At 37.6% G+C, this 17773-nt stretch overlaps 1 protein-coding gene across 3 annotated transcripts; it reads left to right on the forward strand.

The window, feature by feature from the left end:
* The first annotated feature begins 528 nt into the window (after nucleotides 1-528).
* LOC137954939 (uncharacterized) lies at nucleotides 529-17717 on the forward strand. Of its 3 annotated transcripts, none has more exons than XM_068801831.1 (9): nucleotides 529-791; nucleotides 1417-1511; nucleotides 2522-2595; nucleotides 2667-2722; nucleotides 2809-2921; nucleotides 15065-15126; nucleotides 15800-16835; nucleotides 16937-17102; nucleotides 17364-17717. In XM_068801831.1, the coding sequence occupies exons 1-7, from the start codon at nucleotides 674-676 to the stop codon at nucleotides 16095-16097; spliced, it is 816 nt and encodes a 271-aa protein (XP_068657932.1). In that variant the 5' UTR covers nucleotides 529-673; the 3' UTR covers nucleotides 16098-16835; nucleotides 16937-17102; nucleotides 17364-17717. The 3 variants fall into 3 exon arrangements, with proteins under 3 accessions (XP_068657932.1, XP_068657934.1, XP_068657933.1); XM_068801833.1 differs by having other exon boundaries at nucleotides 15984-16835; XM_068801832.1 differs by having other exon boundaries at nucleotides 17368-17383.
* The last annotated feature ends 56 nt before the right edge of the window (nucleotides 17718-17773 follow it).

A 17773-nucleotide genomic window follows, 5' to 3' on the forward strand; every position in this document is an offset into this window, starting at 1 on the left:
CTTTGTATTCTAATTTTACCCTTTTGAAGAGGAATATTCTATATTTTCCTAAACCTTCCATTTTCTCTTCACTCTCTTTGCATTCAAAGTTCCATCAAGCTCTAATGCATCTCATATCTCATGCTTAAGTCTTGGAGGTTTGGATCTCATATCTCATGCTTAAGTCTTGGGATTAAACTAGGCTTAAAGAATGGCGAATTATCTTTGTAATTTCAACTAATAGAGAAATTAGTGGAATTTTCCTAAGCAAGGTTCTTGGGTAATGACTACCATGAAGGGAACATCCAGAATAAAACATCATTGTTTCCTTATGGTGTGTGTTTGTTTTCTTATTTCCCATTAGCTATACACTTTGGCTTTGATGTAACCTATCTTGCCACACTTAAAAACAGGCCCTATATTCTGGCCAAATCCGTTTCTCCTTAAATTGAGGTTTCTTTCCCCTTTTCTTAAATTTTTTAATTGTTTTTGCACAACATAGTTTGGCTTTAAAAGTAGGAGCTCCTGCATAACTAGCTACTTCAACCATGGAGTCGGTCATACCCTTTTCTTTCTCCTCTCTGCCTCAATCGACAACTTAGCCAGTTATGCTTTGCATAGTGAATCCCAATTTAGTGCCGATTTCTATCTAGTTTGTACCCGAATCCTGAGCTGAAAGCAACTTTCTACCGCCATGATCAGCCAGAATCACAACGGTAGTTCTTCCTCTTCTTCGACTGATATTGTTGTTATCCCTTGTCCCATCTGCCTTGATTCCATTAAGCAGGAGGCGTATCTGGATCGCTGCTTCCGTAAGTTCGCCCCTCCTCTTTGCTTTCTCTCGCCAGTATCCTCTGTTTTGCTTCCTCGAAGTCCCAAAGCCCATGTTTGGAAGGAAAAATTGAATTGTTTCTTCTCCTTGAAGCTTGAGTGATCGAGTTATCCACGATAAGCATGTTGTGCCTTGAGAAATTCTGGCATAAAGACGGTTTTATACATAGTTTACTGAAATTGTATATCTCAAAATGTCTAATGGAGTCTTTGCAGCTTACTTTTCTGGTTAAGCAGCGGGAACTTTTGTTACTGGTAGCATGTAGAAAAATACCAATTACGCCAGAAAATGGATATAATAGATCCTATGAATAGCAAACTTCCTGCCCGATTAAGCGTCATTTGAAAAAAATATAAAAAGCATTCTCAAAAACCGCAGGAGAGCTTGTGAGCAGTCATAAATCTTCTATTGTCCATCTCAATGACAGAATGTCCTAGAAAGAAGATATTTATCTTATATTGGTGGTTGGCATAGATATTAATTCTTATTCATTTGATGTAACGCGTAGTTCATAGATGAACTTGGGATCTGAGCTACGATTCTATGATCTTGTGGATTATTCCAGGATATATGGTGATGCTTGTGAGCTCTATTCTGGTTCACAGATAAATTCTGCTACACTTGTATTTGCCAATGGGTAAAATTGGCTTCCAGCAAAGATTTTGGCTCACGTGCCTATGTGCTCTGCCCTGTTTGCAAGGTATGCTACTAGTTGTAATGTACTTATTTTATTATCAGTAAACTCTGTTTGTTTTGTTTGGCACCAGTTCCTGCATCTCTCTGTTAATTACTACATCCATAAATTAGGCCTTAATCTCAAATGTGCATATTAGCTCATAGCTTTTTCACATAAATTTATCTACCATGTATATCTATTTTATCAGTTAACCATATTAGATAACTTAGATGTGGTATCAGTGCTGTAGGCATAAGTTCCATCAATGATGTCAATGGTGTTCCATATCAACTGAATGACTACATGGGAAATAAACTGTTCTCATTTAATCCAAAAATGAGTGCATATGATTCACAACGAAGAACAAATGTGTTGGGTTGGCCTGTCATTTGTAACAACAATTGTGATGTATGCTGATGCATAAGTTCCATCCATGATGTCAATGGTGTTCCATATCAACTGAATGACTACATGGGAAATAAACTGTTCTCATTTAATCCAAAAATGACTGCATATGATTCGCAACAAAGAACAAATGTGTTGGGTTGGCCTGTCATTTGTAACAACAATTGTGATGTATGCTGAGAGTTGGATTGCTTAACAATGTTATATTGATGGTAGGGAAGGGACAAAAGTTTCAAATTTCTTACAAATTACCTGAGGAAATCAATAAGAGAGACTCTATGAAGCATAAGAAAGGAAGATCTGACCAAAGCTTCTGTAAATTGTATACCAGTTTCATGCAAAAGACAATAGCCTGAGACTTGCCACAGTAATGTCATATTAATTCATGGACTACTGCAGTGTTTGTACTGTTTAGAAAGAGAAGCGCAGAATCAGGAAAGTAGTTTCATTTTGCTGCCTGGCTAGAGATAAAATGAGACAAAAGAAGATTTATTTTGAGTTCAGATGATAAAGCATACGTTTTTTTCTGTTGACACTTTAATTTTTTCTCAATCATAACAGGGTCATTATTTTTAATTAGAGCATTTCTTGATGTATCTGAAAATAAGTTCCATGTGGATAATTTGCAGAGAGAGAACTTCTCTATAATACATGACTCTGATGGAGAGTCATTCCAACAGCATTATGTGAATCAAGAAAAGGGGTATGTGGATGGTATATTTCGTTTACTTTGCAACAAATATAGTTCCCCTGATGTAATGAGGAATTCTGCAGTTTTGTCTTAACTAAAGCTCAAAAGTTTAGGTTGCATTGTTACTCAGCTGAACCAGGTAAGTTATCTATCTTGTAAGCAAAATTATTCTATTGCTTACTTTTTTTTCTTGTCAGAAATCTTGTTAAAGATTCACTGCAACAGATGCCATGTATCAGAAATTTTCTGTCCAGAAATACTGGAAGTTGCATAGGTATCCTCTGCCAAATAGATGGCTCCAGAGTTGGTTAAGAAGGGAAATCCAAGCTCTAATTCAGGTTGCTATCTAGCTCCTGTCCTTGTAACCTCATCCATTTAATGCCTTTATGTCAAGAAGCTGTTTTTTAAATTTCTGCTACATCTAAACATTGAGAGTGTCCTGCAATGGATAATTAGGTGGTTTAAATGGAATAACATTAGAATATAGAAGGATAATTTGGTTGTTTTACTTGTGCTTGAGTCCTCTATCTCTCTAGGAGTAACAATTGAAGGTTGTGGGATAGAGCTTAGGCTCTTTCTTTTTCATAATGCATTGTTTTATGTGTTTCATTGGAAGTAATATGGGGAAGGCAATTTTAGTCATTTATTATGTAGTGTTTTCTCTTAATGAATAAATAGAGATAATCGGTCCCCTAATAAAAAATGCAACATCTCTCTCTCTCTCTCTCTCTCTCTCTCTCTCGCTTATTTCTTGGTTCTATTGACTGATTTGAAGGCAACTGGATAAGATATTGTTGGCCCAGGTGGTTTCTCAAGAGGGGGGTGAATTGAGTTTTTACAAATTTAAATTTAAAGTGTGTGAGAATTTAACTAAACAAAAATGCAAGTATAAAGATAAATTCATACACCATAAATGAACACCAAATGTTTTGTTATCAATGTTCCCCTATTGGTATTCACCGCCCAAGAACTTGTGTTGGGAAATTCCACTAATAATAACTCTATTAGCTTGGAATTACAAGAAAGAGATTCTGGCTCTCCTTCAAGCCACGTGTATGCCCAAATACACGATTACAAATCAATCTCTCCAAGAGATTAACTAGATTCTAGCTCTAGCAGGTCTTTCTATCTAGATTGAACAAGGTTCTAGATGACCTATCAAGAAATGGAAAATTACACAAAAAAGTAAAACATACACCCTTTGAATTGTGGAGAGACAACTTTCTCCTTGAAAGATTCAAGCTTCCAGCCTTTGATGTACAATGAGATAGATGAGAGCTTGACTAGAATGTATACAAGGAGTTGGAATTGAAAAAGGAATGGAAGAGAAGTTTGTGCCGGTTCATTGTATAGACCTGCATTTGAAATGCTTGAATTGCATTTGTTAGATCAATTAAGTTTTGTTATCATCAAAATTAAGAAGGGAGTCAACACTCAGTCAACATCCCTATCTGCTTCCCACTTTTCTTCTTCTATACCTTGCACAAGTGATGCAAAGGCTCAAAAAACTTCTCTTTCTCCTGTCACAACCCATTTCGTTGCTGTTATGCATTGGATTAGATTATGCTGCTGATATGCCCATTGTAGGTTAATTGCAAGCTTGCACAGTCCTGTCCGATGCAGTCTCTGTGTTAGGTGCCAATTTTATTATAATTTTTGGATCATAATTGATGCTGAGTTGATGTTCTATCATGATTTATGTGCTGGTTGATGAATTTTTTATCTGCACAAGCATAATTGAGCTCCAAGTTGAGTTTTTGTACTGCTGTTTTTTTATTGGATTACTGTTGTATCTGATGTTGCCAAGGACTCAACATATCTAGACTTATCTCATGATAGGTCAAGGGTTATTAAAGATTTCATTACGGCTGATTTATGGGAGGTAATTAATCCTGCTAAGATTACCGAAAGTTCTAATGGTAAGGACAGATCTAACATTCAGATTTCTAGTGTCAAATTGAATGGTCCAAATTATATGGTCACAATCAGTTAAGATGTCTTGAGGGCCAAGAAAAGGGTAAGTATCTCAATGAGGATTCACCTATACTAATGATTGAATTATGGAACATTGACAGCAACCAAGTCATCACATGGTAATTAATAGCATGGAGTCCCATATAAGTTCGCAAATTGTGTACTGTGGCACAGCCAAAGATATGTGGTGAGAACTTGAGTCTTTGTTTTCACCTGAGAATAACCTCTCTAGAGTATATGAATTATACACCAAGTTGTTCACTCTACACAGAGGGAACAAGTCTGTCATTGAATATTTTGGTGAAATGAGAGGATTACTGAAAGAGATTAGTGTATACCACACTTTTACCATTGATCCAGATGAACTATTGAAGAAGGAAACTGAAATTCTGGATTGGGACCTGAATTTGAGACAATTAGAGTCTAGATGTTAGCAAGTGCCGATATTCCTACACTTGGGATGGTCTATTCTAGGGTAATGAGGGCAGCAAGTGCTATTTTATCTGCTGCAAACCAGGCAGCCAATAAATAATGATGTTTCAGTTGTAAACATCATTTCCAATCAGAACAAAACCAAAGGACCTAGAGGATGTGGGGGTGGTGCTCAGGGTTGATTTCGAGATGGAGGTGGAAGCAGTAGAGAGAATGGAGAGCAAAAATTGTTCATTATGGAAAAAAAAATTCTGATCAATGCTTGGACAAAATTGGGAAGCCAGAGCTTATTACAGTCTCTAAGAAACAAGAGAATCTGTTGAAGGTATGTTGAATCTATAACAGGGATTTAAAAATGCAATTCAGAAGTTGATACGAAAACTTGAGCAGCTATCCACTATCTCATTGGTTGCTCAGCCTGGTCCCTCATTTCATCCAACACCACTTTTCTCACTTGGGTATGCCTGCTTCCGTTTCATGCCTCTCCTAGTCGTAGAGGGGTACTTGACTTAGGAGCTTCAGCTTATATGACTGGTGTGTCTTATCCTTTATTGCTTCATCTTCCTTTTACTTTTGCCATACGCCCGAATGGCCTCTTTTTTTTTTTTATCTCAAAGTTTCCAATTAATATTCTCTCTGTGAGTCAAATTATAAAACACTTGGATTATTTAATAACCTTCTAACCCTCATTGGACCTTCAAACAATGAATATGATTGGTGGGGGCTTTTTGGTATAAGGTTGTTGAATTTCTGGAAAAGAGAAAAACTTCACTGACTCGATGTAATTTAAGTATATGAGCTTCTATTTATAATAGAGGAAACAAGTAGAATCCAATTACAGTTAAACTACCCTTATCCCAGTTACACCTAAAATTAAACACTAAAAGATAAGTCCTAGAACAATTGAACAACTGAAAATAAATAGAAGATTAACATAACTAAAACACCTTTAACTGAGACTTTTCTGTGAGACCTCCTCTTGTGAGATTCTTATAAGGCTCCACCATTATAATTCTGGCTCTGTGAGATTTCTTACTATGAGAGTCATGTAAGACTCTTCCATAACTGCTCTTTAACAACCTCTACTACCTTGTAGATGTTCCTGATCAAGATCAACAAAGCTTCACATGCTAAAATTTGTCCTTATCAATAGCTTCTTCATTTGGGTCCCTCACTTGCCAAACTTTATTAACTTCATCCATTTTTCAATTGATATTGGTCATTTGCATGTGAAGCATATCAACCTAGCAAACATCATAGGGTGTCCTTTCCTTCCAGTAGTAGTAGTAGAAGTACTTCTTTTGAGTTAGTCCATTCTGATGTGTGGGGACCGTGTAGGATGTCTAGTGTTTTTTTGTTATAGACATTTTGTCTATTATTGTTGATTATAACTGAGTTTCTTGGGTTTACATTTTGGAAGATAAGTCTGAAGTATTTGATGTATTCTTGTGAATTTTCTGGTAAAATAAAACTCAACTTGGTATTCCAATTCGTGTGTTTCTTTAGAAGACATATTTAATTCATTGTATCCACTAAATCTGTAAAAAATGGATGTTTTATAGGACAAAGGATGTGATCAATTTGAAATAAGAGTCAACATGTAAAAAAAAATTAGTCTAGAAGATCCTAATATTATCCCAAGGAGCTATCAAGTTTAAGCATATGTTGGGTTCTTCTAGAACAAAATTTTCTACTGTTATCTTGTTGTTTGGTAGATCAGTTCTTGAATTTGGATGAAAATTGTTCATTTTGAATGAAGTAACCGTGTGAGAAAATCAAAGCAAATGTGGTTGTGATTTTGAGAGTAATCTAAGTCCCATGTCTTTGTTTAGTTTGACAAACATGAGGACGAAAGATTGATCAGTCATTGATAGATTGATCCAAGGGAGTTGAATCAGAGGAGGCATGTTTTGCTGCTACAGTCTCCAAATGCAAACAAACCAGGGAATCTTCGAGATGGAGAAGGAGCAAGCATTTCCAGAAGCAACAACTGCCGTCTATGCAACTTTACCTATAGTAATGTTGAAAAGGAAAGTTTTCACTAGTTGACATGGTAGGGTCAAGGCTACCCCCCCATCTTTGTCCCCATAAAAAAAGGGACTTTACAGACTTTGTAATACTAGAGTAGAAGGGAAGAAGCATTTTCCTTGATGAATTTTCTTTATTTTTTGTTTTCGAATTATGACATCATGTTGCCGTCATCCTAGGTCAACCAGGTTAAACCGGACCCTGTCACTTCATCGATGACCATGTTGGTTTTTATAACATTGATCACAGATTCTCTACTTGTGCTTTAAATGGGATGATTCATTAAATTTATTTGTGTGTAGGTTCCTCAACGGAATTGGGTAGCAGAAAGAAACAATAAACATCTTTTAGATGTGGCTAGTGCTTTACTCTTTCAGATGAAGGTTTCAAAGAGTTATTGGAGAGATGCGGTTTTAATTGCATGTTATTTAATAAATCTTACGTCATCTCTATCCTCGGGGGTCATATTCATTTTCTTATATTAAAATATGTGTTTCGTTTGGATGAGTTATGTCCTCATGGTTTTTAGGTAGTTTGTTTTGTTCATGTTTTTGGTGGTGTTGTTGATCAATTTTCTCCCACAGCGGTTAAGTATATCTTCTTTGGTTACTCTTGTCAGCAAAAAGCATAAAAGTGTTGTGGTCATAAAGGAAAGAAAGTTTACATTTAAATAAATGTCACCTTTTTTTAGTAGATTCTCTATTTTGCTTGATTGATCAGTTTACTCTTGGTCCTCATGAACTATCCCTATGCTCATTCCAATGAGGGATGATCTTGTGGATATTCTAGCTCTAAGCCAGAAAAACCGTTAAAGGTGTACCAAAAGCATGAAAGGAGAGATTCCACATAACAAGAACCTCCAAAGACAAACACATTGGCAATACAAGAGTAATCTCCTCCATTATCACCATCACTGACTTCGTCTACTGGTCCAAAAGAAAGAAATCTAGATTTTCCTAATGCCCTTTGGAAAGATGTTAGAGCATGTACACATCATCCCTTATCTTGGTATGTCTTTTCACTTTCTATCTCTTGTGTATAAATTTCTTCTTCCTCCCTTTCTACTCATTCCATTCCCAAGTTGCAAGAAGTTTTCAGTGTTTTGAGTGGAAAATGGCTATGGATGAAGAGATACATGCCCTATAGTTTTGAAAGACTTGGACTCTATGTAATCCACCAAATATTTCTACTATCGTTGGTTGTAGATAGGTTTATACAATAAAACATATCCAGACGAGTCTATAGTACAGTACAAGGCAAAGTTGGTGGCCAAGGGCATTTACCCAGATATACTAGGTGATTCCTTCTCTCTAGTTGCTCAACTCAGTCCAGCAAGAATTCTGATTTCTGTTAATGTAAATAAAGGATGGCCACTGTTCCAACTAGATATAAAAAAAATGTCTTTTGTATGAAGATTTCAATGAAGAAGTTTATGTGGAGCAACCTCTCCAGTATATTGCTCAGGGCATATGTAGATTGAACTAAGGGATCTATGGATTGAAAAAGAGGCCAAGTTGGTTATTTTCTTGGGGGTTCACATAGAGTCACTTGGACAATCTAGTTTGTGTTTAAGCGGGATATTGGAGTAATATTTCTGACATATATTTACCTGAAGTTGTCACTTTGATCAATGTTTGAAAAGGAATTAAAGAAGTGAAGATTTGCTTAAAAGGGAATTTCAAAACTAAAGATTTCAGACTACTTAGATTTTTTTTGGAATAGAAGTTGGTAAAAGCAGAGATGGAGTGGTCCTCTCTCAATGAAAATATATTGGTATTATGTTGCAGGAAAATAACCTTTTAGGAGCCAAACTAGTGGAAACCCCTAATGGAAGTTATTCCAAATTTTCATGATGAACAAAATCCCTTGTTAAATAATAGGACAAAATACAAGAGATTAGTTTTCAAACTTCTATATGCAGCTATTACGAGGTCAGATATCTCCTATGTAGTCAATGTTGTGAGCCAATTTATGTGAACTCCACGAAATATATACTTAACCATTGCATCGGAGTTAAGTAGAGAATCCTCTACAAAGAGAGAGAATGCCACAGATCTGATTAGGGATCTAAAATTGATCCTTAGTCTCTATTTATTCATTAAGAGATAACATTACACAACAATGATTAAAATGCCCCTGTCCCTATTATTTATTGAATAAAACACAAACAAAAAATACATATTTGAAAAAGAAAAGAGCTTAAAATTTCTCTTAGAGAGAGAAGAGTTCAAGTACAAGTAAAATTACCAAACCACCCATCTACTTTGTAATGCCTTCCTCCCCCCAAGCTTGAGCGTAACTAACAAGTGGCTTCGCTGATCTCCAAGTTGATGAATTCCCATTTACGAAGAGCTCTTGTAAAGAAATATCCCGTTTACTTTTTCTGATCTTTTGTAGGTATTACAATCTTATCACTCATCATAAATAAAATGACAATCATCCTTGATATGCTTAGTTCATTCATAGAACATAGGATTGCTTGCTAGTAATATTTGTAGGTTGATTATCACAACCCTTTATCATAAGATTTTTCATGTCAAACCCGAATTCAACTAGCACTAATTTCACCCACATTAACTCGTATGTCATGTGGGCCATTAGTATGTGCTTTGCCTCATTGCCACGGTCATCTTGATCTTCCAACTCACTGGATTTCCTCCAACAAACTTGAAGGCTACGGCCTGTGGTTGATCTCCATTCTAATTTGGACCGATATAATCAGCCATGGGGTTTGTAAAATACTCCCTCTCCTGGTCCCCCTTCAAGTACTTCATGATCCTATTCATTGCATTAAATGTAGGTGTAATCACCTCCCCTTGATTCACCATTATAAACTCGTGATTCCCTAAGTGATCACTGAAATTTAGTGTTAGAAAATATGTCCAGGGGTATTTTGGTCATTTCACCACTTCCGCAGTATAAGTAATCTTGTTCTATGCATTGAACTATATTAGTGGTTAAATTTTCATGTACATAGGATACATAGTTAGGGAGATATAAGGAGAATAAGCATTACTGTATGTATAGGGGTATTATTGTAATTTTGATCAAATCTTATCATTAAATAGAGCTGGGGGTCGACGAACCTTCTTTTGGCTTTTCTCTCAGTCTCTCTCTTCTCTTTCTTTCTTTTTCTCACTTTTCTCTTTTTCCACCACCAAAAACCTTAATTTTTACATTAAGTCTAGATGCAAGATCCTCATTAAACCTAGATACCACAATAGTTCAGTCATAAACAGCAGTAATCTATCAAAGAAAACTCAACTTGAAGCAAACCTTGTGCATATTAGTGATTCATCAAACCAAGAAGCACTGGACATAAAACCAATCCTGCATGCAGACCTGATAGAACACCAAGTCAGCATCACTTATGATCCAAAAATCTTAGAAAACAGGCATCTAACAGTAGGGCCTTTTATCAAACACAGAGATCGCACTAGATAGTTCTGACAAGCTTCCATAAACTTAATTAACTGACAATGCCGACAATGGGGCACATTTGCAACATAATCCAATCTATTACATCACTATGAACCAACAATCAATGGGTTGTCAGTTTTAGAACATTCCCAGGACTAGAAATTACAGAGTTAAGACCTTTTGGATAACCCGAGCAGGTTCCGTTGGCTATATTTGAAAATAGAATATCCAAGTGACTATATCTGTAAATTGCCCTTAGATAGTCTCACTTGTCTCAGAGAAGCAATTATTTAAGACGCATGGTTAAAGAAAGCACATCCATGATACAAAAAAGGGTTTCGAGTATAATAACTGAAACCAACTTTTTTGCCTCTTGCCTGTGTTTTTGGTCCCTTATTTGCATGTAAGGAATGTGATGCATCTTAGCTTAACCTATTTCAAAGAACCAAAAGACCGGATTTTAGCTTCACTAGTTAAAAATTTAAGTGGGAAGCATTCAGTATATAGTAAAGCAATATTTTCATCTGCATTGTGCATTTATCTGTGGTTTAGTGGGGGAGTATCTATCAATGGCTGCACTTGAGATTAAATGTTGTCACCAGTTGATGTAACTTTTGTAAAAAAGGAAAAACAAAAAGACAAATGAAAATCTATCTGCAATATGTATGGATCCTTGGCTTTGTGGCCACACCAAAGTGTCAGCATCTTGAAATAAACCTTGCAAGTGCCAGTTGATGAAACTTTCGTGTTAAAAGATGTAATTTTGTTATGGTCCCTAGCCATGGATCTAGTAACTCGGCGAGTTGAATATGAATCCAGCACTGTTAGAGGGTTTCTTAACACGTTTTTGTGAAAAGAAACTCTCTTTTTCTTCCCTCACACGTTATAATTGAAAAGGAGTTTCCTTTTCTCAATTATAGATGCAACCAGCAAGTTAAAGGACTGTTTAAGCACTCAGATATGAAACCCCTCTTTTATGATTCAAGACAAGAGGGTTTACTTGCTGTAATTACTCAAGAACAACCCCTTTCCCTTTACTGAATTCATTCCCCTTGAAAAGGAGTTTCCTTTTCTTAATTATGAATGCACCAATTCCAGCAAGAGACTGTTTTAAGGATCCAATTATGAAACCCCACTTTATACCTCACGTCAATGAGTAGGGTTTCTGAATTCATGCAACTACCAATGCTGAATGTAAAGAGGGCAGTCTCTAGCTCTTCTAAATTCGGAAAAGATAGACAAAAATACCTCTTGAAGACCTCCTTCAATTCAGCAACTCAAAAATCCCTTTCTTGATGCTAAGACTCAACCAAATCCTTCTTCCCTCACTGCTGGTTCGTGGAAGAGATGGATGACTATTGCAGCATGGAAGAGAAGGCTGATTCCTCCTCCTTTTCCTTCCAAGATCTCCTCAAAGACTCCCCAATGGATGCAGCAAACCCCCAAGAGAGTTCACACCAAGAACCCTAGAATAGAGGGCCTAGAAGGAACCTAAATTACCCTAGTTTATGCTAATTCCGAACTTGCCTTATTTCTCAATCCTTACCCCTTAAATAGGGTAATTAACATCAACATAGGTTAGGGTTATAAAACCCAATTCTACCCCTACCTTTAAGTCTTATTACAAATCAATAAAATTCGAAATTAAAAGCAACATAAATAATAAAAGTAAAGTAGATGACTCAGTCTTATTGAGTCCATAACATCTGCCCCCCCTTGGAGATCGAGCTTGACCTCAAGCTCGGAAGCTGGGTAGACCTGGTGGAAGTTGTCAAGCCGCTCCCATTTTGCGTAGTTGTGGCCGATTGCTGCCCAGTAATGGCATGCAGGGAGATGTCCGGTGGTTCTTCCTCAATCATATCCTCTGTCACCTTGAAATCCTTATCTTCAAACTTATCGATCAAAAACAATCTTTTGCACTGATGCCCAACCCGATATGGTTCATCACAGTTGTAACATAGATTCTTAGCCCGTCGTTCTGCCATCTCAGCACTTGTCAATTTTTTTATATAAGGAGTTGTAGGATGACTAGATCTCGGATCCCCTGTCCAAGTAATACCCGGGTTGTTTCTCGGAGGAATGCGCTCCCCTGACCATGGAGGTCGTCTGTGCTGTGCTTGCTGTCGCAGTTCTAAAGCACGAGCTATATTCATAGCACTGGATAAGTCAACAGGTGCATAGAGCTCCACCTCAAGCTTTAAGGCCTCTGTCAGTCCTGCTGTAAATAGCGCAACTTGCTGATCCACTTGTACCATATTGCTGGCTCGTGCTAATTTTTCCTGGAACAATTTTTGATATTGCTCCACGGCCCCAGTTTGGCGTAATAAAACCAAATCTCCCAAAGGGTTACTGTAAGCCGGAGGACCAAAGCGGAGAGAGCACAGTCGCTTAAATTCATCCCAATCTACCACCTCACTACCAACCTCAACTAGCTGGTACCAAATTTGTGCTTCCCCTAGTAAGTGGAAAACAGCTACGTTGACTCGGTCATAGGTTGGGACTCGCTGATGGCTAAAAAATTTTTCACATCGATACAACCATATCAAAGGGTCTTCTGACCCATTATAAGTAGGAAATTCCATTTTAGTATACCTCGGAACAGTGCCTCCCCCCTGGTAGAATTGTCCCCCTGGAATGAAGGGTCCTTGCTGTCCCAAGAAACTCGTGCGCCTCAGAAATTCATCTCCCCCTCTGTTATACGAATGGTCCCCTCCTCTCTGATCTGGAATGAGAGGTACAGTGCCTCCCCCCTGGTTGAGGTGTCCCCCCGGAATGAAGGGTCCTTGCTGACCCGAGAAACTCGTGTGTCTAGTAAACTCATCTCCCCCTCTGATCTGTGAATGGTCTCCCGGAATTGGGTTCTTGCCAGTGCTCAGACCAGTCTCCATGCTATCCATCCTTCCTTTCAAAGTTTCCAAACTGAGAGTGAACTTCTCCTCCAATGCAGCAAATTTCTTGCCAGTAGTTAGACCATTCTCCATGCTATCCATCCTTCCCTTCAAGGTCTCCATATCGATATCAATTTTTGAGAACCTCTCTAGGACAATATCAAATTTTCTTTCAAGCAATTCAAAGTATTCATTGGTGCTTCTCTCTGCCGGGTTACCCTGCTCTGATACCAAGTTGTTATGGTCCCTAGCCATGGATCTAGTAACTCGGCGAGTTGAATATGAATCCAGCACCGTTAGAGGGTTTCTTAACACGTTTTTGTGAAAAGAAACTCTCTTTTTCTTCCCTCACACGTTATAATTGAAAAGGAGTTTCCTTTTCTCAATTATAGATGCAACCAGCAAGTTAAAGGACTGTTTAAGCACTCAGATATGAAACCCCTCTTTTATGATTCATGTGAAGAGGGTTTACTTGCTGTAATTACTCAAGAACAACCCCTTTCCCTTTACTGAATTCATTCCCCTTGAAAAGGAGTTTCCTTTTCTTAATTATGAATGCACCAATTCCAGCAAGAGACTGTTTTAAGGATCCAATTATGAAACCCCACTTTATACCTCACGTCAATGAGTAGGGTTTCTGAATTCATGCAACTACCAATGCTGAATGTAAAGAGGGCAGTCTCTAGCTCTTCTAAATTCGGAAAAGATAGACAAAAATACCTCTTGAAGACCTCCTTCAATTCAGCAACTCGAAAATCCCTTTCTTGATACTAAGACTCAACCAAATCCTTCTTCCCTCACTGCTGGTTCGTGGAAGAGATGGATGATTATTGCAGCATGGAAGAGAAGGCTGATTCCTCCTCCTTTTCCTTCCAAGATCTCCTCAAAGACTCCCCAATGGATGCAGCAAACCCCCAAGAGAGTTCACACCAAGAACCCTAGAATAGAGAGCCTAGAAGGAACCTAAATTACCCTAGTTTATGCTAATTCCGAACTTGCCTTATTTCTCAATCCTTACCCCTTAAATAGGGTAATTAACATCAACATAGGTTAGGGTTATAAAACCCAATTCTACCCCTACCTTTAAGTCTTATTACAAATCAATAAAATTCGAAATTAAAAGCAACATAAATAATAAAAGTAAAGTAGATGACTCAGTCTTATTGAGTCCATAACAAATTTCTATTTACTTAGGTTTTTATGAAAGTATTTTCTTATAGAATCTTATTCCCAAGGGTGTAAAGGGAGTAGGGTGTCATTTATCGTTGTTTTAGTATAGATGAAGGAACCCTAATTATCCTCTTCCAAAATTTAGTGTGAATCAATTCTTTTCTAACTCTTTTCTCCCATGTTGCCTCTTTCTCTTTTCGAAAATTCATGACATTTCACATGGTATTAGAGCAGGCGCTCATACATGGGCCTCCACCCAAAATATTCTTGTATAGGAACTACAAAAGAGGGCCTACACGTGAGGGAGATTTTTCAATGTGGGACTTTTTCCCACTTCACACCTCTTAAAAAATTCAACATTCTGTTGAAAAAGGAAGAAAAAGGCAAACAAAATCAATCTTTTGTGTAGGGAATTTCAAACCATTTCTTCTGTGAATATCTTTTGGTCTGCTTGAGAAGTTGAGTTTTTCTAAGGATATACATGCTTTTGGTTTTAATTGTGTGTTGTTCACTTGATTTAACTTCTCTAGCCATTCTAGTACTCATTGCATCATTTTCATCTTCAATAGGTTGAGGATGTCGATGTTATCGTGCATCATATACTTAGCACGTTTGAATCTTTCAGGAGGAGGTAAGTAAATTTGTTTCCTGATATTCATTTTCCAACTGTAATGAATACTTTGTCAAAGTAGTGGGTGTATGTGATACTCTGTGCAAAGACACTGTTTTTGAGTTCGTACCAAAATAAAAGTATGCCTGCCCCTTTTTAATTTATGTTTACTGGTTGTTAGCTTTTGGAATTTTTACTATCAGTTGGCAAAATAGTTATGTTAATTACTGTGTGTTGTTACTAGCATTCTTAAGTAGATTCCATGGATTGAGGTCTTGGTTCAGGTATCTCTTAATGTGATTTATTGGGCTCAAGTATGATGAGGCTTTGTGTGTCTGTTGCAACTCATAAAGAAAAGTAGATGTAAGCCATCAAAGACACCTTACCTACGTTAAACTTTCAATTATGGGTGTATCCTTTGAAAAGAGAATAGAAAGTATCGTCAGTTGTACCCTACATATGCTATACTCGAAAATCTTGCACACAGCTGTCATATGAGGATGGTCCTTGTTGTTGATATCCATGTTCTAGGAATTGCCTCTTCTTGTGCATTTGGTAGGTCACTGTTCCTAGTGTTTAGGAAATTAGGGATTGCCAATTCACTGCCCGAGATGTTTCTTGAAAACAAAATTTGTTTATTTGAAAGTATATTTCTACTATAAGGTGCCTTATTATTTTCTTGGACCACTTTTAGAAATGAACAAGACAGATTCAAGATTTGTCCTGAAAAAAAAAGGGAAGACTTCCAAGCTTCCATGACTGATGCAGCCAGACCTTTCTTGTTGAGACGTACAGAGAGATTTGTAAATGAGGCAGAACTGTTCCTTGCTTCTGGACTGACCATTGAAGCATATGATGAAGTTTACTTGCACTGTCAGGGTTTGGAGACTCCAGGCGGTGGAGATAATGAGACTGCTGAAGAATTAGATGGTCAAACATCACAAATATCTATTGTGGATCTTTTTTACGATGACACAGAAAGAACTGATTGAAGACTGAAAGAAGCATGCTTTGATCGGGAATCCCGTTGGATTTATTCTTGGGACCAAGTTACTCATTTCCATCACTTCGTTTTTGTCTGGATGTTGGAGTGCAAGATTAATTCTTTAATCTCTAGAGTCTTAACAGGCAGTTTTCATTTTTATCCTCTGACGGTTGCTTGTGTTAGCAGGTAAAAGTCCTACACCTCTCAACTTGAATTTCCTGGATTTATGAGTTGAAAAATGAGCCTTGTAATATTGATTAGTCATTTCAAGATAGAATCAATCCATCAAATGTCGAGGTCAGAGTTCAGAACCAGGAAAGAACTATATTCCGAACAACGACAGCAAGGAAAAGAAAAGAAATAATTGAACCACCAGAAGTTCATTCCTTTGTGAAGCAACATTATGTATCCATTTAGGGAGTACCAACTTGATTCCTTCTGACGAAAAGCAGTGACATGAGACGGACGGATGCTGATTGAACTCACCACCTAAAATACATTTCTCCAGCACTCTTGCAGTGGAAATGAATGCTCAAGCAAAATACCTTTTACTGCTATCTCATCAGGCATCGGCTGTAAAATTCATTTGATAAAAGCCCACCATTCTGGAATTGGATTATATGTTTCATGTTTTATCTTCATCTCGCATTGGCATGGTAAGTCGATGGGAGGGAAGAAGATCTTTGCGATCTAATAGAGAAGAGATGATGGGTACCTTCCCACTGACAGTCCTGCTAAAAAGATGGTACTGTCACTTGAAAGATGTTTGTTCAAGATTTATTCCCTGCTTTATTATTAAATTTTAGTTGAATCTGATTGTGCCTTGAATGCTACGAATCAACTCAGGAGTGACTCAGTTTATTCTGTCTCGATTTGAGTCGAGTTTCAGCGCAATGAAGTGAATCAATTGAGCCATACCAGATATTCAAGATGACGATCTGATTCCAATTGCGAGTCACGGAGCCATGCTTTCAAGTTTCAATTGGTGTTTTCGGCTGTTTATGATCCGAAGGTATGAACTCTTTACAAAAGGATTGATATGGGAATCTGACTTTACTCTGTAGTTTATGATTTGAAGTCCCAACTTGTCCAACTTGTCCCATTTCTCACTCGGCATTCAACATCTTGCAATCGTATCCATCACTGTGATTTTGACCCTTGACCACAATTTAGTGCCTAGGTGGTGTATCTAAATCTTCTACAGTCCCACTTCCTTGAGATATTTACTAAAAATTTGATAGGCTCCGTTGTTTGTTGCTGTATGTGGCCTAAGGAAGAATTATGTTAGGTGGGAGCAGACTCCTGATTCCAGATTTCTGGGTTAAAGGCAATTCATGCGTCCCCATCCTTGCTTCGCTGTGGAAAGCTCAACCAAACCGTGTTTGCAAAGTGCTTCTCCTTCCTATTGGCCCTGGACTATTGCGTTTGGATTCCTCATCAATGAAAAGTATCGGACTGACATTCAGTCATTACCCGAGAAGACTAAAAGAGTTAATTGTTCTTTCTCGCTGTCACAGAAAAGCTTCCAGGTGCTCGAATAAAAGTCTTTAAACTCGGAAGAAACTCAGCTCCCTCGAGCATTAATTGAGACCATAATCAAGCCAGTCTGCTTCTGAACTCGCTGGAATGGCAGGTGAGTTTGCGAGGACTGTTGCAATTCATATACTTGCTATTTACATGCAA

The sequence above is a fragment of the Aristolochia californica genome, unplaced genomic scaffold (genome assembly GCF_029961685.1).
Source record: "Aristolochia californica isolate CCGP_79_NKW_82.1479 unplaced genomic scaffold, dmAriCali1.0.hap1 SCAF_2, whole genome shotgun sequence".
Classification (NCBI taxonomy): domain Eukaryota; kingdom Viridiplantae; phylum Streptophyta; class Magnoliopsida; order Piperales; family Aristolochiaceae; genus Aristolochia; species Aristolochia californica.

Excerpts from the sequence above, each read along its gene's own strand:
- LOC137954939 (XM_068801831.1), top strand. The coding sequence starts at position 674 with ATGATCAGCCAGAATCACAACGGTAGTTCTTCCTCTTCTTCGACTGAT. Across the intron at positions 792-1,416 it reads GTATCTGGATCGCTGCTTCC|ATAAATTCTGCTACACTTGT; the intron begins GTAAGTTCGCCC and ends TCTGGTTCACAG. Across the intron at positions 2,922-15,064 it reads AAATCCAAGCTCTAATTCAG|GTTGAGGATGTCGATGTTAT; the intron begins GTTGCTATCTAG and ends CATCTTCAATAG.